The following is a 22,248-nucleotide window of genomic DNA, read 5'->3' on the forward strand; positions in this document are numbered from 1 at the left end:
TGCCAAATAATTGATTTGGATCTGGAAATAAACTATATAGAGATTTTTATTGTCATGCCATTTGTTGGAGTAGGATTTGAACTATATCATAAGAGGAAGTGTGACTTCATAGCAGTTTATCAGGTAAACAAGTTCCGTATAGCCAAAAATTATATGTATTAATACAGAACAGAGGACTTCCCTGGCGGTCCAGTGGTTAAGACTCCGCGCTTCAACGCAGGGAGCGTCAGTTCGATCCCTGGTCAGGGAACTAAGATCCCACGTGCCACATGGTATGGCCAAAAAATAAAATACAGAACAGAAAAGCCTCTACACAAATGTGTGTTTCCCACTCATGATGGTGAATTTTGCCAACAAAAATCTACCATAAATAAAGACAGCAATCTGTTTTTATCTCTAATAAAAGAACTGCTGGCAAGCATTTTAACCATTATGACTTAAACCACTGTGGAATTTCAATTATGAAATAATTTTTAGTGCCCATCAGATGAAAATCTTCCAATAAACATGCTCCCAAAAACAAGACAGAGCGGTACAGTTCAGTTCTGAATAGGACTGTCCTGTTCATCTCACCAGATTGATCAGCCTTCTCATCGCATGTTCATGAGAGCAAACACATTCACAGGGATCGAATCCACCTTCTGCCATGATTACCCAGCTTGATTTAACTTGACTGTTTAAATCTAGGAGGAAGGAAAAAATATCATAAGACTACTATTCAGAATTACTCTTTCTCTTGAACTATGAAGAATTCATGTATGTATAAATTCATAATAGTTTTCTTAAACTAAGTACAGTTCATATTTATTAATGACTTATATCTATGAATTTATTGCTAATCTTATATGAATTATGAATCTATACAAATGATTGGCTACCACTTTACCATCAGACTGATTTCCTGTAAATGCAAATGTCTTCAGATACGCTATACTGGCCCCATCTGTGAAGCTGATGATACTAGAGCCCTACTCTGCTTAATTACCAAATCCTTTAACTTTGTTAGCCCCAGTACTGCTATGGACTGAATGTGTCCCCACTAAAATTCGTATGTTGAAGCCTTAATCCCCAAGGGGATGGTATTTGGAGGTAGGGCCTTTGGGAGGTAGTGAGGTCATGAGAGTGGAGCCCTTATAAATGTGATTAGTGCCCTTAAAGAAGAGACTGATATCTCTCTCTCTTCAACATGCGAAGATACAGCAAGAAGGCATCCATCTACAAAGTAGGAAGAGATTCCTCACCAGACACTGAATCTGCCGACACCCTGATCACGGGCCTCCCAGAATCCAGAACTGTGAGAAATAAATGTTTGTTGTTTAAGCCAGAGGTCCCCAACCCCCGGGCTGCAGACGGCTATTGGTCCACACCCTGTTAGGAACCAGGCCGCATGGCAGGAGGTGAGTGATGGGTGAGTGAGCTAAGCTTCATCTGCCGCTCCCCATGGCTCACATTACCACCTGAACTATCCCTCCCCACCCCCCGTGGAAAAATTATCTTCCGTGAAATTGGTCCCTGGTGCAAAAAGGTTGGGGATCGCTGGTTTAGGCCACTCAGTCTGTGCTATTTGACTATAACAGCCTAAGCTGACTATGGCAACTTCGCAGCCTTTATCCTACCAAGAAAGCCCTCTGAAAGAAAAAAATGAGTTATCTAAAATGATACCAATGTGGGGGGGCAGGAGGGGCATGAATTTACATGAATGAACATGATAAAAGCCAGGAAATAGCTGGGAAGATTTTGAAAAATAAGAGTAACAAGATGGAGTACTATAGATATTTAAGATGGAATAGGCAATCAATGGAACTCGTAAATTAACTTAAAATACCTTCATTCATTCAAAAAATATTTAGCACCTGCTAGGCATTAGCAATATAAAAGTGAGCAAAAACTGATACAGTCCTTACCCTAAGGGTGTTCACATTCTAATAGTGGAGACAGATATTAATCTAAATATTTTAAAAATTATAAGTGCAAACTTGTAAATGTTATAAAAGATAAATGAACCAAAAAACTGGAAAAAAACAACACACAGAATGAGAGAAAATATTTGCAAATCATATATCTGACAATGACTTAATGTCTAGACTACATAAAGAACACCTCTAACTCAATAACAAAAGCAAGTCAATTTAAAAATGGACAAAGGGGGCTTCCCTGGTGGTGAAGTGGTTGAGAATCCGCCTGCCAATGCAGGGGACACAGGTTCGAGCCCTGGTCCAAGAAGATCCCACATACCATGGAGCAAGTAAGCCCGTGTGCTACAACTACTGAGCCTGTGCTCTAGAGCCTGCGAGCCACAACTACTGAGCCTGTGTAACACAACTACTGAAGCCCGCGCACCTAGAGCCCATGATCCACAACAAGAAGCCACCGCAATAAGAAGCCTGCGCACCACATCGAAGAGTAGCCCCTGCTCGTCAAAACTAGAGAGCCCACGTGCAGCAACGAAGACACAATGCAGGGTTTCCCTGGTGGCGCAGTGGTTAAGAATCCACCTGCCAATGCAGGGCACACGGGTTCAAGCCCTGTTCCAGGAAGATCCCACATGCTGCGGAGCAACTAAGCCCGTGCGCCACAACTACTGAGCCTGTGCTCTAGAGCCCGCGAGCCCCAACTACTGAGCTCATGCACCACAACTACTGAAGCCCACACACCTAGAGCCCATGCTCTGCAACAAGAGAAGCCACTGCAATAAGCCCGCGCACTGCAACGAACAGTAGTAGCCCCCACTCACGGCAACTAGAGAAAGCCGTGCACAGCCAACAAAGACCCAACACAGCCATAAATAAATAATTTAAAACAAAACAAAACAAAACACAATGAGATATCACTTCACACCTATTAGGGTGACTTTAATTTTAAAAAAGGAAATAAATAATGTGGAGAAATTAGAAACCTCCTAAATGGCCTTTCAGGAAAACAGTTTGATGGGTCCTGAAGTTAAGCATAAGAATGATCAATGACCCAACAATTCCACTTCTAGGTATTTATCTCCAAAGATTTGAAAACAGGGACTCAAACAGATACTTGTATGCTAAGTGTTCATAACAGCATTATTCACAACAGCCAAAAAGTAGAAACAACTCACATGTCCATTAACTGATGTAATGGATAAACAAAATGCAGTATATACATACAATATTATTCAGTCATAAAAATTAATGAAGTCCTGATACACAGATGAGCCTTGAAAACATTATGCTAAGTGAAATAAGTAAGACACAAAAGGACTCATACGATCCCACTTATATGAAATATCTAGAATAGGCAAATTCATATAGACAAAGTAGAATTGTGGTTGCCAGGACCTGGAGGAGAGCAGAATGAGGAGTTATTGCTTAATAAGTAATAACTTAAGATGTGTTGTGATAAAGTTTTAGAAACAGGGCTTCCCTGGTGGTGCAGTGGTTGAGAGTCCGCCTGCCGATGCAGGGGACACGGGTTCGTGCCCTGGTTCAGGAAGATCCCACATGCCGCGGAGCGGCTGGGCTCGTGAGCCATGGCTGCTGAGCCTGCGCGTCCGGAGCCTGTGCTCCGCAACGGGAGAGGCCACAACAGTGAGAGGCCCGTGTACCACAAAAAAAAAAAAAGAAAAAAAAGTTTTAGAAACAGATAGTGGAGATAGTTGTACAATGCTGTGAATGTAATGCCACTAAATTACAGACTTAAAAAAATGGTTAAAATGGTGAAACTTATGTATGTTTTATCACAATAAAAAAAAATCATTGTGGTTGTCCAGGACTGAGGGGCTTGAGGAGAAATGGGGAGTGACTGCTAATTGGTACAGGCTTTCTTCTCGAGTGAAGAAAATGTTCTAAAATTGATTATGGTGATGGTCACACAACTCCATGAATGTACTAAAAACCACTGTACACTTTAAACAGTGCACTGTGTGGTATGTGAATATCTCAATAAAGCTGTTACTTAAAAAAAAAAGATAAAAGGTGCCTATAGAGTATATACAGGTTCTAAACTTATCTAGGGAGTTAGGAAGATTTTACTAAAGAAGTTAATGCTGAGTTGAAAGTGGAAGGATGCACTGGAATACAATAGGGTAAGGTGGAAGTGGAAGGTATGGGGATCTAGGGCTGGAAGCATTCTAGACACAAAGTAAAGAGCAGTGCAAGACCCTGTAGTGAGTAAGAGTATAACCTGATGAAGGAACTGAAAGAAAGCCGTGACGTGCTGGAATTCAGACAGCAATCCAGACAAGAAGAGTGGTCTGAAATGAGACCAGAGAGGTCAATGGGCCAGGCCACACAGAGCTTTCCAGGTGATGTTCAAGATTAGGGCTTCATCCAAAGATCAATGTGAAGTCCATAAGGTTTAATGCCTGTGTGTTTTTAAAAGATCACCTTGGTTGCACTATGGAAAACTGACAGTAAAGAAGCTGAAGTCAACACAGGGAGCCTAGTCAAAATGCTCCTTCAATAGGTCAGTGATGATGACGTCCATTATAGAAATTTATAGGTTGAGGACAGCACATCAAATCACTGGGGGGAAGACAAGTTATTCCATAAATGGTATTGGGGAAAGCTGACTCCTTACCCTCATTCCTTATAACAAAACAAATTCTAGATGTATGAGTGATTTTTTTAAATGAGGCCACACACAGAAATAGTCAACTAGAGCAATGGATCAGGAAAGAATGCTGACAAACTGACCCCATGATTTTAGCAGGATATAGAATGTGTAAAGGTGCTGTTTTATTTTAGTTATTTATTTTTAGAATATTTATAAAAGTTATTCTTCAAATATTTACTATTGTTATATCTATATACATGTCTTACTTAGATTTATTTTTTATAACAACTTCGAGATAAATCACATACTATTCAGTTCAGACACTGAAAGTGTACTATTCAATATTTAGTATATTCACAGAACTATGCAACCATCACCACAATTTTAGAACATTTCATCTCTCCAAAACAAGACCTATACCCATTAGCAATCACTCCTCACTTCCCTCTCTTCCTCCCAGCCCTAGTTAACCACTAACCTGCTTTCTGTCTCCATGAATTTGCCTATTACAAACAATTCATATAAATGGAATCATATGTTCCTTTGTTATTTGAATCTTTTAAGCAAGAATTACTTATTTGTTATTTATGGACAAGAAAATTAAAGTCACTTATTCCAGAAAACATGAACTTCAAAGGACTACTGTGTTGTACATATGGCACAGGTGTAATAATCTGAAATATAGTTTTCTGTGAGAGATTACATATCCAAAGGTTTGATTTTATACATATTGTCACTCTGAAAAATTTCCTGGTTTACTGTCTGATATTTCTTAGTAAAAATCAGAGCCAAAATCTTCAGCTGTGTTTCTAAAATGGTGCTATTTTAAACCATGGACTATTCAGAATTTAGAATATGATAAAGGTGCCATCTTAAACCATGAACTATTCAGAAATGGTGGAAAAGCTGTCTATTTTTTTAAATTAAAGTGTGATGCATACAAAAGGACTGGAAGAAAATACATCAAACTTAATGAGTGGTTAGCTCTGGGGGAAAGAATATAATTTGGGGGACAGCCATTCATTTTGTCAATTTTTAAACATTTCTTATAATGACTATGTACTTATATATTAAAACTTTTAAAATATGGAAAAAATTTAATTTAAAAAGCCACAAATGTATAACTACATGAAGGCCACTGGGATACATGTAGAAGAACATAAATCCAAGAACCTATAAAGGATCAATCATTTTGACAGCCAAAAATGATATCCAGTTTCTATAAGCCAAAAATATACTGTAAAATAAAAAGACAAAGAACTTTAAAAATAAAAAAAAAAAACTTCAACACATATCAGGGTTAATTTCCTTAATTTACAGATAACTGAAAAATCAATATGAAAATGGCAATCTAACAGAAAAAAAGGAGCAAAGAGCATGTTCACAGGAAAACAGAACCAATAAGCAAATACAAAATGGAAGAAGTGCAAATCTAAACATCACTTTTACCAGAAAACTGGAAAATTTATGTAGATAACTTAGATATCCATATCCAAATAAGCATGCAAAATTTTTGTATAAGAACGGTCACTGCAACACTTTTTATAAGAGCAAAAAATGATAATTCTAAGTGTTTATTTATGTAGCTCTAATTAAATAAATAATAGTATGAGTACCTGAAATCCTATACAGCTGTTGAAAAGAATGAGTCAAATTTCTATGTGATGATTTGGGGAAACATCCAAGATGCACTGAGGTGAAATCTAGTTGCAGAACAGTCAGGGAAATCCTACTTCCCATCTAATATCTTCTTGCCTGAGCTAAGGGCAGGTGGGATTGGAAGGGGAAGGAAGTGGAGCTGCAGGCAACCTAAGCTGGAGAGTTTTACTCTCCAGAAGGTAGGAAATACCAAACACAAACTCTGACTACTTCACGGTTTTGTCTGAGGCCACTCTGTGTCTACACTTTTTTAAAATGATAAGCCTTCATATTAGACAACTGACTGTACATATCCAACACAGAAAACCCTGAAAAAATATATAATCTACCCTTATATGTAGATAAAGTTCACCCCTGAAAGTCTTTCTCAATTGTTTTTTCAAACTGTCCATAAGGAAACAAGGGCTCAGACTGTGCTGGGTGTGGACATATGCAAGTGTCCACTTACAAATACTGATCCTTCCTCCCTCTCGATGCCTTGCCAGGCCAATAAAATGTTGGTTGAAATTAAAAGATACAGACCTAATTTTTTTTTTTTTTTTTCGTTACGCGGGCATCTCACTGCTGTGGCCTCTCCCGTTGCGGAGCACAGGCTCCGGACACGCAGGCTCAGTGGCCATGGCTCACGGGCCCAGCCACTCCGCGGCATGTGGGATCCTCCCGGACCGGGGCACGAACCCGTGTCCCCTGCATCGGCAGGCGGACTCTCAACCACTGTGCCACCAGGGAAGCCCAGACCTAATTTTTAAAAAAATAAAATTCAAGTACTAAAATGCCCAATGTCTATCCAGTTCTATAGCCCCTGGACACAGAAATGCAAAGTACTAGCAAAATGACTTTTATAAAGGGAGACTTGTTTTTATCACCCATAAAAATTGTAAAACAGCTATTTTAAGTCTCTTTTTAATCCATTTGACTTACAAAATTAGATTCCACTATTATCACCGCCCCCCCCAAAACAAAAACGGCTTGGAGGCAGGAACCTATTTTAGTCATCACTCTATCTCTAAACACCTCCCTCATTGCTTAAGCCATAGCAATGAATAAATATTTTTGAATTTTGGACAATGTTTATTTTCTATCTATATATGCCAGGAACATGTATATCAGCTAGAATTTAAAGTATCTGTTGGTCTTAATTAGCCTCCAGTAAAATGAGAAAACGCATTTATAAACAGGACATTGCTCAATAGTGCTATGTTTCTGTGGAACTTTCTGCATGTAAACTTGAGCTGTTTTAAGTACTATACAGTTTTCAGTTAATAGTTTCCACTTTAAAATTACTTTTTAAAAAAACAGAATGGAAAGTCCTCTTTTGGCTAGGACCTCAGAGCAAGTGTCAATGCACACCACCAGCTAAGCACTAGAGCAAAAAACTCACCCAATCCCACCCCACATTTAAATCCCTTGGTGTCCAAAGACATTAAGAAGCTGCTCTATCCTGAGTAAGACAAAACTGGGTTACTGAGTCGGAATTCTGGTAAATCAGCCTAGAAGAGGCTTTTGATAGAAAGTAACTTAAAATAATGCTTTTGCTTTTCATGTTTCAGAGGAGTTATTCACCTCCTCAGTATATATCTCTAATGTGAGAACAATGCTAAATAATGTCAAAGACATTGGTCTGACCCTTGAAGACAACCAGCTTTACTCTAATTGGTCACAAAAGGCCTAAGTCATAAAAATAAGAATAGTGCACTGAAAAAGTTCAAAATAATCCTGGAGAGGAGAGAGGATAGTAAATACGGGCATAGAAGAAATAAAACTGGCCATGAGTTGATAATTATTGAAGTTGAGTGATAGGTACCAGAGAGCTTTTATACATTTCTACTTTTTTCTGTTTTAAGATTTTCCATAATAAGTATTTAACTTATCAGTATTTTCCCAGTATAATGAATATTTGTGATAGCAATCTGACTCTGGGGGTAGATTAAGCAACGGTTTACAGATGACTTTCTATGCAGCATAAAGGACAAAATACATATAAAGCTCTCAAACCATCCACTCCTGAACAACTCTTAGCACAGGAAAGCAGTAAAATAATCCACTCTGTATCTTGGGAGGGCAAATGCAATTAATTCCCCATATCCCTCAGATCCAGGTCATTTCTTCCTTCAACTACAACTAACAAACTTTTCCTGGTAGAGTTCAGCTGTAATAAGTCAGTTGAGTCATCCTGTTTCTGTATGTGCTGAAGGAATTTTCCAGTGCTGTTAACCAATTTATTATCTGCCGGTAGAACCTTAAACTCTCCAGCTCATACTGGGTGGGTTTAACCTACCTTATTTCATCTTTGGGGAGTCAAACTTAACTGCCTATTTATAACTTTGGAAAAGGTGGAAAAGTAGATACTGTAGTTCTACTACTGTGTTTTCTAGGATTATGCCATGGAACTGCATGCTTATTATATACAGGATTGATTCCTTGGGAAATAAACTTCTCAAAAGTGGTTCTTGGGCTTCCCTGGTGGCGCAGTGGTTGAGAGTCCGCCTGCCGATGCAGGGGACACGGGTTCGTGCCGCGGTCCGGGAGGATCCCACATGCCGTGGAGCAGCTGGGCCCTGAGCCATGGCCGCTGAGCCTGTGCGTCCGGAGCCTGTGCTCCGCAACGGGAGAAGCCACTGTGGTGAGAGGCCCGCGTACCACACACACACAAAAAAAGTGGTTCTTGATTAGGCCAAATACTCTTAGTAGCAAATATTTGTAAAACAGCAACATTACCAGTGTTATATATTTAGTATCAGTGGTATCCCTAGAAGCACAGAGAGTAAAATGACGAATGCCAACCTTCCCATTCCTCTCTCCCTAATTCTACTCCCTTTCCCAAGAGGTACCATAGTTAACAGCTAGGTGTGAATACTTCCAGGTCTTTTTATATGTATTTATACCCATCATTTTGGTAGGTTTTATGAAATCATACTATACATGTTCTGCAACTTGCTTTTTTATAACATAAAAAGTCTTGGAGACCTTCCAATATATAAAGCTCGACTTCATTCTTTTTAATGGTTACATAATACTCCAAAACACAAACATACAATTTTAGCATTCCTTTAGTAGAGATAACTTAGGGCCTTTCCAATATTTTTGTTAACATAATGTTGCAACAAACATCTTTATGCCCATATTTTTGTAGGACTAAGTACAAAAAAATGAAATCTCTAGGTCTAAGGGCATTCACAAAAAGCCTTCACCAATTTTATTTCTATCAATAGCACATAGTACATATCACTAATTGCAGAGCATAGTAATTACATACATTATTACTACCACTAATAGTACAATAATATATGGTTATAACTTTAAAAATTTTTTTTGCCAGAATGTCAGACCCCCAAAATATGCCTCATTGCTTTTATTTTCTATCTAATGAGGCTGCACATCTTTTCAAGTTTATTGGCATCTATATTTCTTCTTTTTCAAACTCTTTTTGTCTAGTTGATTTTAGAAGCTCTTTATATTATTGAGTATTAGTCCATCATGTCATAGTAAGATTGAGAACTTGTTATACATTATTTGCTTCCCTTTCTTCTAGATGGCTCCAAAGCCAGATTTATAAGGGTCTATTTTGACAAATTTTTCTACTTAAATATCTATCAGACTATTATATAAAGTTAACAGAACTGCAAATCACAGAATAATAGATCTAAAATCACAAGAGAGTAATTGGAAATAACATCCAATGACAATGTGAAATATTAATTGGAGAGTATTTTCCTTTTCTTTAATGCTTTAACTTACTAACTTCTTCCAAGGACAAGCTAGAAGAACTGAAGGATAAACATAAACCCTGGATTTTTTTTTTTTTGGACACTTTTACTTCAGCTTTTATTTTAGAGCTATTTGTTGTTGCCATAGGTGTTAAGGACCAACATGAAGTTAAAAAAAAAGTCTTCCAGCCATTAAAGATTTAGGGGGGAAAGCATTAATACATTTGTATGTGTGTGTGCAAGTTCATCTTGGTTCCTCTTACAGAAGTAAATATTTGGTTTGGGATATATCTTTGTAAGAAGCTGTTATCTCCTGTTTCTTTTTTAAACTAAATTATGCTTTTTTAAAAGAAAATATTTTACAAATACCTAGGGGTAACAAAAATTCCCAAAATATAATAAAATGTCAACATAGGTTTCAAGATTATAAAAGTAATTTTCAATTGGTTTTTGTTTTTGTTTTTGTTTTTTTTGCGGGACGCGGGCCTCTCACTGTTGTGGCCTCTCCCGTTGCGGAGCACAGGCTCCGGATGCGCAGGCTCAGCGGCCATGGCTCACGGGCCTAGCCGCTCCACGGCATGTGGGATCTTCCCAGACCGGAGCACAAACCCGTGTCCCCTGCATTGGCAGGCGGATTCTCAACCACTGTGGCACCAGGGAAGCCCTGAAATGGGTTTTTTGTAACACACTGCAAAATAGTAAATATTTTAAAAGTACTTTTAACATAAAATGCTTGGGAGAATCAGTCATGAATTTTTAAAGCAAATAATCCTAGATTATTGCTAGATTATGCTAGATTAACCCACAATAGTTCTCACATTAATTTGGAATGGAACTACCATTACATGACTTTTACCTAAAATAGCCTTACTTGTTTACTTCTTGCTTTACCAACAGCTAGCAAATTTCCTTATCATATACGTAGGTAAATGTAACAGAAGGAGGAAAAAAAATTTAAAGAATACAACAGGACTATGAATGATGTGGTCATGAGATCTGAATAAAAGACAAAACCCTGAAGATGATTAAAAATGAACGGCCAGGGCTTCCCTGGTGGCGCAGTGGTTGGGAGTCCACCTGCCGATGCAGGGGACACGGGTTTGTGCCCTGGTCCGGGGGGATCCCACATGCCGTGGAGCGGCTGGGCCCGTGGGCCATGGCCGGTGAGCCTGCGTGTCCGGAGCCTGTGCTCCGCAATGGGAGAGGCCACAACAGTGAGAGGCCCGCGTACCGCAAAAAAAAAAAAAAAAAAAAAAGAAGGGCCAGTAAGCAAAATGGTAAATAAATCTCTTAAGTCTAAGAGACAAAAGAGTTAAATAGCCAAGAAAGTCTCTAAAAAATATTTAAAATAGGTAAAGACCAACGGAAAAGATAATTCCCAAAAGAGGTGCTACAGCTAATTAACAAACATTTTTAAAGGTCACCCTAAGTAAATCAAATAAATGCAAATTAAAATGTAAACTTTGGGGACTTCCCTGGTGGTCCAGTCCAGTGGTTAAGATTCCATGCTCCCCATGCAAGGGGTCCACGATCCCTGGTCAGGGAACTAAGATCCCATACCGCAACTAAGCCCACGAGCCACAACTACTATGCCCATGTACTCCAGAGCCTGCGTGCTGCAACTAGAGAAGCCTGCTCACCACAACAAAGAGCCTGTGTGCCGCAGTGAAGACCCAGAGCAGCCAAAAATGAAACTTAAAAAAAATTCACTTCTAAAAAAAATGTAAGCTTTCACCTAAAAGAAAAACACCAAAAAAGTACCATGAAAATTCAGTCATACATTGCTAGTCCTACAGTTAACACCTACAACCCTTCAGGGATTTGGTAATATGTATCAAGAACTATAAAAACGTTCTTATTGGGCTTCCCTGGTGGCGCAGTGGTTGAGAGTCCGCCTGCCGATGCAGGGGACACGGGTTCGTGCCCTGGTCCGGGAGGATCCCACATGCTTCAGAGCGGCTGGGCCCGTGAGCCATGGCCGCTGAGCCTGCGCGTCCGGAGCCTGTGCTCCGCAACGGGAGAAGCCATGGCAGTGAGAAGCCCACGTACCGCAAAAAAAAAAAAAAAAAAAAAAAAAAAAAGTTCTTATTAATGATGTGTGTTATCTGTGGTTTGCTTTAAAATACTCTCACAGAGGGAAGGGAAAGTAGAAGGAGGGAAAGGGACAAAGCTTCCTTATAGAATTCCAATGAATATTAGTAGATTTATCACCCTCTAGGAGGTGAAGCTTAACCCTCACTCACCCTTGAACGTGGACTAGACTTAGTGATTCACTTCTAAAGAATAGAATTCATAAGAAGGTAACTTTATAGTAGAGAAACCTAGCAAACCCTATCTTTTTTTTTTTTTTTTTTTTTTTTTGCGGTACACAGGCCTGTCACTGCTGTGGCCTCTCCCGCTGTGGAGCAACAGGCTCCGGGCGCACAGGCTCAGCGGCCATGGCTCACAGGCTCAGCCGCTCCGCAGCATGTGGGATCTTCCCGGACCGGGGCACGAACCCGTGTCCCCTGCATTGGCAGGCGGGCTCTCAACCACTGCGCCACCAGGGAAGCCCTAGCAAACCCTATCTTAACCAAAAGATCAAGGTAAACATCATGTTGATATCACATACCCTTTGACATGTCACATTTCACCTCTGTGGTATTCTTCCCCAAAACTGTAATACCAAATCTCATCATGAGAAAAATCAAACCCAAATTGAGGGGAATTCTACAAAATATCTAACCAATACTCCTCAAAACTGTCAAGGACATTAAAAAAACAAAACAACAGCAACAAAAAAAACAAGGAAAGCCTACAAAACAGAGGAGACAAAGCAGACTACCACTACTTCCAGGTGATCCTAGGAAAGTCCTTATAAATGATAAAAAGAAATAGATTAGGACTTCCCTGGTGGTCCAGTGGTTAAGAGTCTGCGCTTCCAATGCAGGGGGCACCAGTTTGGGGAACTAAGATCCCACATGCAGCACAGCACGCCAAAAAAAAAAAAAAAAAAAAAAAAAAAATCAGCACTGACATTTTACTTAAGTTAGTAATACGGGGTAATGTACTATTTTTGTTTTTTTGTTTTTTGTTTTAGTCATGCCGCATGGGATGCAGGATCGTAGTTCCCCGACCAGGGATCGAACCTGCGCCCTCTGCAGTGGAAGTGTGGAGTCTTAACCACTGGACAGCCAAGTCCTGGGTAATGTACTATTAATTCCACAAACATTCATTGTTCTCCAGAAACTTTAGGGGATCGCCCTCAAAGAAATTCTACCAAGAAATTTATAAATTAATTTTGATTAGAGGCAGAGTACTGTGTATTAGGCATTTCTGTTTTTCCACACATTCAAAACAATAAAATGCCAGCTTATCCTCTACACATCTCAGATCCAATCCTCCCTAAAAAAAAAAAAAAATCAAAAAAAGAAGAGCAGTCAGTTCTAAGAACCCAGAAATACTGCAGCTTGATTTTTCCTTTATTTTTCTCAAGGTTGAATTATAAAAATATGTACCCTTATTTAACCTCCCTACTCTTGCCAACCTCTCATTTCCTCTTGTCTTCAATAAGGGTTCCCTGCTCCAGCTTCCAAGAGCAATATAACTAAGAAATTCATATCCTTCATAAGAAATGAGTCAGAAACCCAGTATGCTCAACGTGAAATTCTTGTAGTTATGGGAAAAAAAGTATGTAAAATTACTATGTGTCTAGAATTTAAACCTAGGGAAGAAGTATTCTACACTAAATTGATTATACTTGGTTCTGTTAAGGTTATCAGATTTTTTTCTTCTTGTTTTCCTAATTTTCTATACTATATTTTACTTTTTAAATCAAATCACATATTTACACATGGGTACATAAATTTGTACATATATGTAAACATTTACAAACACATGTAAACAAAAGATTCTATCCAAAATAAATACTAAAGGTTGATGCCGAACTTCCTTGCATTAATAACTCACAGATAAATTTTCTTCTATGGATGCTTGCGAATGGTTTAAAACCGTAAGAATTTAGTATTAAAAAATAATTATATAACTGGTTGCCTCTCGAAGAGGGCCTAAGCGTTTAGGGGACAGAAGTAATAAAGAAACTTTTCACTGTATACTGCTTTGTGTCTTCTGAATTACTCAAAAAATATTAACTTTTAAAAAGAATAACCTTAAAAAAAAAAAAAGAATAACCTTAGAGTAAGCGTCTTGTTCTTCCCGTACCAGAACCATTAGCTCTAGGGACAAATAATTACATTTCAATTTTTCTCTTGAACTGAACATGCTAAATTATTTTAACCCTCTATCTGACCTTCCATCATCACTGAATTTCTTGGTTAGAATTAGTATATAAAAAAAGGTATTCTAAACTCTGTAAGTGAATGTGTTACAAAATAAACCAAATCCCATTATCAGTGAGAAATGACCAAGTATGTAAACAGACCATACAATGGATACTTCTAAAGTCAACCTTTGCCCTAAATCTGGGTAATCATTCTTTGTAAAATCAGTTTTCAATGTTTTACCTTTCCCTTCCTCTACTCATTCTCTGGTGGAAGCTTTAACAATTAAGAGAATCAAAATACTGAAACAACAGAGTATATATCACAAACTACTAATGTTGGTATAATGTTTTGGTAATGTTTGGTAAAATGCTTTGGTAATGTTTGGTAAATTGAGTTTAAAATAAAAGCAAATGGGAATTCATTTTTAAATTCATTTTAGAAATACACATAAAACAAGGAAAATAAAAGAAAACAGATGAAGATGAGACTAGTTTTCTTTCAGGTTTTTTCCCAATGCACATTCAGAATCAAAGACATCTGGATACATACTATAGCTGGAAGGCAGAAAAAAGAGGGTGGAGGGAGGAAAGAGATAAGAGATAATATTACAACCCAGTAAATAGGAAATCAATTCTTTTTTCTAGAATTTTCTGAACATACCAACCATATATATATATTTATATATCAAAACTTGAATTACAAATAAATGAGGATGGGATCAACATTTTAATAAATGGTCCCTAGGAAAATCTGCTAGCAATTAAGAAGGAAAAAACACCCATCAGTGATTCCAGAAGACAATTTAGGTGAATATTTATTTGACCTCTAGCGGAAGAATTTCCTAAAGATACACACAATGAAAAATATCAACAAACTTACAACATAAAAATATGTGCACAAAAAAATTCTCAAGTACAATTAAAGGATCCAAAGAATTAAAAAAAAAAACACATTCTATTAATACGACAAGCAAAGACATCTTAATAACATGGAGCATATACAAACAGATTCTTAAAGTGGAGACTGCATTTGAGATCACAAGCTATAACTTTTACGGCAATACGAATCCAGAAGTCAAAAAATGTTCACGTCCTGTGAATAATTCCACTTCTAAGGTTCTACCATTTAAAAAAAATCTGAGAGACTTCCCTGGCAGTCCAGTGGTTAAGACTCACACTTCCACTGCAGCGGGTGCGGGTTCGATCCCTGGTCAGGGAACTAAGATCCTGCATGCCGTGCGGCACAACCAAAAAAAAAAAAAAAAAATTTTTAAATCTGAAATACAAAGATTTATGTACTAACATGGTTATCATAGCTTTATCATAGTGAAAAATTGGAACAATCTAAATTTCTGGCTAAAAGGAAATATTTAAATTATGACACATACTGTAAAGTATTATGCAGCCAAATGTTTCATTTTCTTTCATAATGACATGGGGAAATAAATACAACACAAAAGTGTATTAAATAGGATATAAAAATAAGCAAAGCACATGCACATATTTAAAAAGCACAGGGGCTTCCCTGGTGGCGCAGTGGTTGAGAGTCCGCCTGACGATGCAGGGGACACGGGTTCGTGCCCCGGTCCAGGAAGATCCCACACGCCGCGGAGCGGCTAGGCCCATGAGCCATGGCCCCTGAACCTGCGCGTCCGGAGCCTGTGCTCCGCAACGGGAGAGGTCACAACAGTGAGAGGCATGCGTACCGCACAAAAAAAAAAAAAAAAAAAAGCACTCAAAAAATTGAAAGAAAACATACCAAAACTATCATTGGTTATCTCTGGGTGACAGGATTTTAGTTTTCATTTTGTATATTTTATCTTTCAATATCATATAATGATTATATATTAACTCTTGTAAATCAGGAAAAATGTTGGATGCAGCAAAACTAAGGAAAACTAACTCGGATTTTTCAATAAATAAGTGGTAAAAAGTAAATAAACAAAACTTTTAAGAGATGGCAGGGATATGCTTACAGTTGAAGAAATTTAAGAGATTAACAATCAAATGTCACGTAGAGACCCTGTCTGAACCCTGATTCAAACTAACCTAGCAAAAGGACAATTATGAAACAACCAGGAACTTTGAACACTGACTGGATTAAATGTCATTTAGGAATTACTAATTTTTTTTTAACATTACAAAGTCAATTGACACATCTGAAAAGAGTCATTATCTCTGAGAGATCTCACTATGTATTTCCAGTTAAAAGAGATTTTATGCCTGGAATCCAGTTGAAAATAATCGTCCAAAGGGGGAGGTATGCATGAAATAAAACAGCCATAAGCTAAATAACTGTTGAAGCCAGTTGCTGGGTACATTCGGAAGCATGATACTATTCTACCTTTTAATACCAAAAATTTCAAACATACCTAAGTTTTTTAGAAGTACATTTTTATAGACAAAACAAAAACTCGTCTTCCTCCCCACGCAGAGGGCTCTTCTTGAGAAAGTAGGGATAACCAAACCTAACTCAAGGTCAGAGGATGAAAACTATCTTTCTACCATAATTTTAAGAAGGTGATTTATGATAAAATCACTCTTCCAAATAGCCAAATCTTTACAGTGATCAAGAACAGTATCAAAACTCTTCCCATTTAAAAATTAAAAACAGGGACTTCCCTGGTGATGCAGTGGTTAGGACTTTGCCTTCCAGTGCAGGGGGCAGTGCGGGTTCGATCCCTGGTCGGGGAGCTATGATCCCACATGCCTCACGGGCAAAAAACCAAAACATAAAACAGAAGCAATATTGTAACAAAATTTAATAAAGAATTTAAAAATGGTCCACATCAAAAACAAAAATCTTAAAAAATAATAAAAAATAAAAACCCAGAGCAAGGGCAAAATACAGAGTAATAATTTAGAATGCATGCAATTTGTTTTTATAAGACAGAAAATAGAGATGCTAGTCAGTGAAATGGGGAACTCAGAAGAAGCATTCTATGCATTTTTATCTAAAAAGCGTCAATGCTATTGATTAAAGCTCCAAAGTTATAAAACCAAGAAAGTGAAACATATGTGCCAGAAACTGCTGGAACTGCCCCCCAGACATTCAGGGAGACTACACTTGAGTTTGCTATTTTTAACCTTACTCCCAATTATATCAAAGGGGTAATTACTCACCTCTAAAAAATATTTTTTTTTCTATAAATAGCTTTCTGATCCCAAGTTTTTACCCAGTAGCCAATTAGAAAACTGATTAACCAAATGAGCAGAGCTATCCCAAAACTCTGGCTACCTTTCATATTAAACAGGGAGAACAAAATATTTGCCTATCAATTTCAGTAATACTATCATTACTGTACTATGTACTAATATGCTATAATTAGTTGTTGGGATTACTTTTATCAACTGACTCAACATCTCAATGCAATAAGGTGTTCAAATTCACTCATATACAATACTTTTTTGTAACATATTCATTTGCTTTATTCTTTTTATCAGAAATGGATCTCAATCAAACATAGCCATACCTAATAATAGTTTATATTTGCCTGTAGCTTTCTAACTACTTTCATATCTTAACAACAGCCCTTCCGACAAAGTCAAAGCAGGAAAATTATCCGTTTTAAAACGAGGAAAATAGGTTCAGATAAGCTAGCAATTTGACCATGATCACACATCCATCCAGTATGAGCCAGATCTTGGACAGGAAGTCACAATGTAAATTCCTGACCAAGACTCATTCCACATCTGTCAGATATGACCAATCATGCTAGTTATACTTGTTTCACTCTTATAAACACTTTAGAGCAGTACAGAAATGAGATAACCATCAACTAACTTCCTAATACTTCTTACTAGTGACATACTTTTCTCTTAAACTACATTTTCATATCTGATTCTCTGATGGGAAGAGGGCACGGAAAGGATGCAGACTCAAGTTCAAATCAGTCAACTGTTATTTGTTAAAAACCGCTAAAGCTATGCCTGGGAAGTTAAAGTCATTTAAAAAATTTAAATGTTGAAATAAACCCTATTATGTACCTTAAATACCATAATTCTCTATGCTTAGGAGTTAAGACTTACTGAATCCATCATGACAAATTTTTATTTATTTTTTTTTTTAGCTGCTTTGGGTCTTTGTTGCTGCACACAGGCTTTCTCTAGCTGCAGCAAACAGGGGCTACTCTTCGTTGCAGTGCGCGGGCTTCTCATTGCGGTGGCTTCTCTTGCTGTGGAGCACAGGCTCTAGGCAAGCGGGCTTCAGTAGTTGCAGTGCATGGGCTCAGTAGTTGTGGCTCATGGGCTCTAGAGCGCAGGCTCAGTAGTTGTGGCACACGGGCTTAGTTGCTCCGTGGCATGTGGGATCTTCCCAGACAAAGGCTCGAATCTGTGTCCCCTGCATTGGCAGGCGGATTCTTAACCACTGCGCCACCAGGGAAGCCCTCCATGACAAATTTTTAAAATTCACATTAATAGCCAAGCAATTACAGTTACAAATTCCTTATAATACTCCCAAATTGATCGAATAGGGTGACCGTATATTGTTTGTAAACAAAGAATGTTGCCTACCATTCCAGTTCTATAAGGATCAAATCATTGGCCACAACCATTGCTGACCTATAAGTACACACTGAAAGAATTTAGGATGAAGCATTCTGTGTTTTGGATTTATGGGCCCCTAGATAGTCAAAAATGCATATCTAAGGAAGAATTCCAATGACCCCAGATTCTTGCATCTTCTCATGCACAGAAAAGCACTAAAATTGAGATATCTGATCCTTGCGACTAGCAGTAACCTTTCACTTGACTGCATATATATATATATGTATATATATATATATATATGAACACACACACACACCAGCTCCTCCCTCACCTCATTGGAACGGTTCCTCAGAGCTACCTGAGAGGCTGTCTCCCATGCTACAGTCCTCAGTAAGACAATGAATAAACTCAACTCACAGCTCTTACGTTGTACACTTTTTTCAAGTCAACAGGCCCATCTAGAATTAGCTATTTACAAGAGAAAACTACAATAAAAACCACCTCTGAAAATCTTACCATAAAATATTTCTACAGGATAACAAAAAACGTATAGATACTCTTTCAGGGGGCGTACTATTCCAAAGGAAGAGACTAGAGCAGGCTAGAAAGAATAACAAAATGTTCATTTTTCATAGAATGGGAATGGGAATGTATAGAAGAAACAAGGTCAGTATGACCAGGAGGCCTGTGCAAGATATCACTGTATAGATAAGGTACAGATTAGAGGATGCTAAGTCTTTATTTATATTCAACAAACCAAAACTTTACAAGTGTTACTCTTAAAACTCTGGGGATCACCAGTTCTCATCCACTCATTTAAAGAGGAAAGAACTGAGGCCCAGAGAGTGTCAGTGACTTACCCAAAGTCAAGCAGTAGAGGTGGGCTTCAAACCCATGTCTTCTCTCATTTCTCCTTTCCTGAAAAGGATATATCTAACAAGTCCCCAGGGGACTAGGTAACTAGCAGAAGAGTTCAGAGGAGGACACAGAAGAAATAAAAGGCATACCCCACCTCCAAGAGCTTGCAATCAAGTTAATTATTAATTATAATTCATTCATATAATAATATAATCACATACCAGTACATAATTAATGGCCAAAATAAATGTCACAAATGACTTCTGTGACAATCTCTCTGGAGAAAGATCAAATGGAGAACTACTTAACTAACTTAACTTCTATCTCTTTTTTTTTTTTTTTTTTTTTTTGCTGTACGTGGGCCTCTCACTGTTGTGGCCTCTCCCGTTGCGGAGCACAGGCTCCAGACGCGCAGGCTCAGCGGCCATGGCTCACAGGCCCAGCCGCTCTACAGCATGTGGGATCTTCCCGGACGGGGGCACGAACCTGTGTCCCCTGCATCGGCAGGCGGACTCTCAACCACTGCGCCACCAGGGAAGCCCCTATCCCATTTTTATTAAAAGCTGAACTCTTCAAGATTATATAGAATTTCCTTACCTCCTTAATTCTTTGATGTCTCTGCAGAACAGGACTCTGTTAAAGGTCCACCCCAGGGCTGCCACCACTTTTCTGGAAATTCCCCATTAATGTGACCCTATTTTCCTACACCTTAGACATTACCTTTACTTTCCTCTGTGCCCCTTTTTTCCCTTATCTGTATTTGATTGTATTCTAGGAATCACCTTAGGCAACACTTGCTAAAAACAGCATGGGATAGCAGAAAGAATATATCTCAGATAAATGACTTAAGTTACCGCACTACTGAGAAATGGATAAATTAGCCTCTCTGTGACTTCAGATTACCTATAAAACAAGATAATTGAAACTATTCATTTTAAAGGGCTGTTCATCAAGTGAGAATTTGTAAGAGTGCTTTATAAACTGTAAAATGCTCTGAGCCAGTAACTCTTAAGCCCTTAGATTTGAAATATATCTTCAACCTTCAGCCCAAGTTCTCTGTATACTACTTTGGGGTGTTTGTATTCTCCTGGCGCTCAGCTATCACTCTTCTGCATAAAAGCAAAAGGGAAGAAAGAAGTCTTCTGTTCTGAACCTTGGTCCCTCACCTACAAATTTCCTGTCCTTCCCTAGCTGCTCTTTGCTCTTAAACAATCTCATAGATAGATTCTCTCAAGATCCAGGGGTAAAATTTATTATAAATGGTCAAACAAAGGAAAACTTTCCAACTGAATCATTTTTGTTTATATTCAATATCTTAACCCAAAGTTTCATCTTCTAAAAGTATTTTCTGAAATTTCTACTCGAGTACTACTTAGTCATATTCTGAATAAAAATTTTTAAACTCAGGAAAAAAGGCTGTGTTTCATAAGTTAGGAACAGAAAAATTCAACCGATGATATAAAAATTCCATATTCTGTGACCCCAAGTCATAGTGGATATAAATTACTTACAAATGTTAAAAAACTAGGTTTCAATAGCTGTATTACAAAATACTAGTATGTTCTGAAATTCTGAGGTATATCACAAGTGATGTTACAAATCTGTGAATGATTTACACCATTCAAATAAGCTAGAGCAGAATCAAGGCTTTTCCTCACTATCACTCCCAGTCACTTCCTTGCCTATATGATTTTTGGAAGCAGAAAGGAGTTATGGCTACTGTTCTCCCAACTCAGGTAACTCACAGCTTCTCTCACCCATGCTATAGCCTAGATGACATATCTGCACGTAGATGCACGTCAATGCCATTCATGATGACAGGAAAAACGCTTAGAACCTCTGTGATAAAGAAAGCAATGTTATTTAAAAAAATGAAACTTGAGTAAGCACCACAGAAAAAAAAGTCTTCTAAATTTCAAGTCAGTTTCTTCTACATTACCTTTGCCCAGAGTACAAAGCAACAAAATACATACTATATGAAAAAATTACTGTCTTTTAAAAGTATAAGCTAAAACAAGATAGCAACCAGAACACTGTCCTCTAAGTCTTCGTTTATGAAGATGCTTACTATATCCCTAACTTGATTTGAAGCATCTTTATTAGCTGTTAAAATTTGAAAGCGCTGCACCTGTCATACTTGTCAATGAGTGCAGTCAAGCAAAACCCAGCTTTATTCTGTATTTAGCAAAACCCAGCTTTATTCTGTATTTTTACAAAACTGAGACTCACATCTGTTCTTTAACCTAAATTTAAAAAAGGAAATGAAAATTCAATATGAAAATAAGCAACAAGAAGGTAACTCTCTTCAAAACAAAAGCAATGAAGTTTAAAATGTTATAAACCAAATATAAGCCCTACTACACACCTAAAAATTGGTTTTAGTATAGAAAAATATACGCTTTTCCAAGGAGTTAAACTTTTTTTTTTTAATTTTGAAAGCAATCACATTTAATTTTAAAATTCAAATACAGAAAGTTGAAAAAAAAAAGCAAAAGTAAAAGGTACTCTCTTCTCCTCAGAGGCAACCTCTATTAAAAACTCTCATGTAAATTTTCTCAGACTGCAAGTATATGTATGCTATATATACTTGCTGAACTATGACTGAATCACATTTCAAATCATTTAAATGTCATAATTATGACTTTTTAAATAATTAGACTGGTTGGTTGACTATTTAAAGCCATGGTTCACCACAACATTACTTATAATGGTGAAAATTGGAAACTACATTCACGTCCAACATAAAAT

At 37.7% G+C, this 22,248-nt stretch overlaps 1 protein-coding gene across 2 annotated transcripts in view; it reads right to left on the reverse strand.

Annotated features, from left to right (window-relative positions):
- SMIM14 (small integral membrane protein 14) overlaps positions 1 to 22,248 on the reverse strand; it is a 67,859-nt gene that overhangs the window by 39,949 nt on the left and 5,662 nt on the right. The window contains exons 2-3 of one of the 2 annotated variants that reach the window (XM_082603111.1): positions 1,242 to 1,292; positions 574 to 683 (exon numbers count right to left, since the gene is read on the reverse strand). In XM_082603111.1, coding sequence (XP_082459237.1) covers positions 574 to 648 — 75 coding nt within the window. In that variant the 5' untranslated portion in view covers positions 649 to 683; positions 1,242 to 1,292. The remainder of the gene's footprint in view (positions 1 to 573; positions 684 to 1,241; positions 1,293 to 22,248) is intronic. The other variant, XM_082603110.1, reaches the window with a different exon arrangement.

This window comes from Mesoplodon mirus (genome assembly GCF_964341445.2).
Source record: "Mesoplodon mirus genome assembly, chromosome: 2".
Lineage (NCBI taxonomy): Eukaryota > Metazoa > Chordata > Mammalia > Artiodactyla > Ziphiidae > Mesoplodon > Mesoplodon mirus.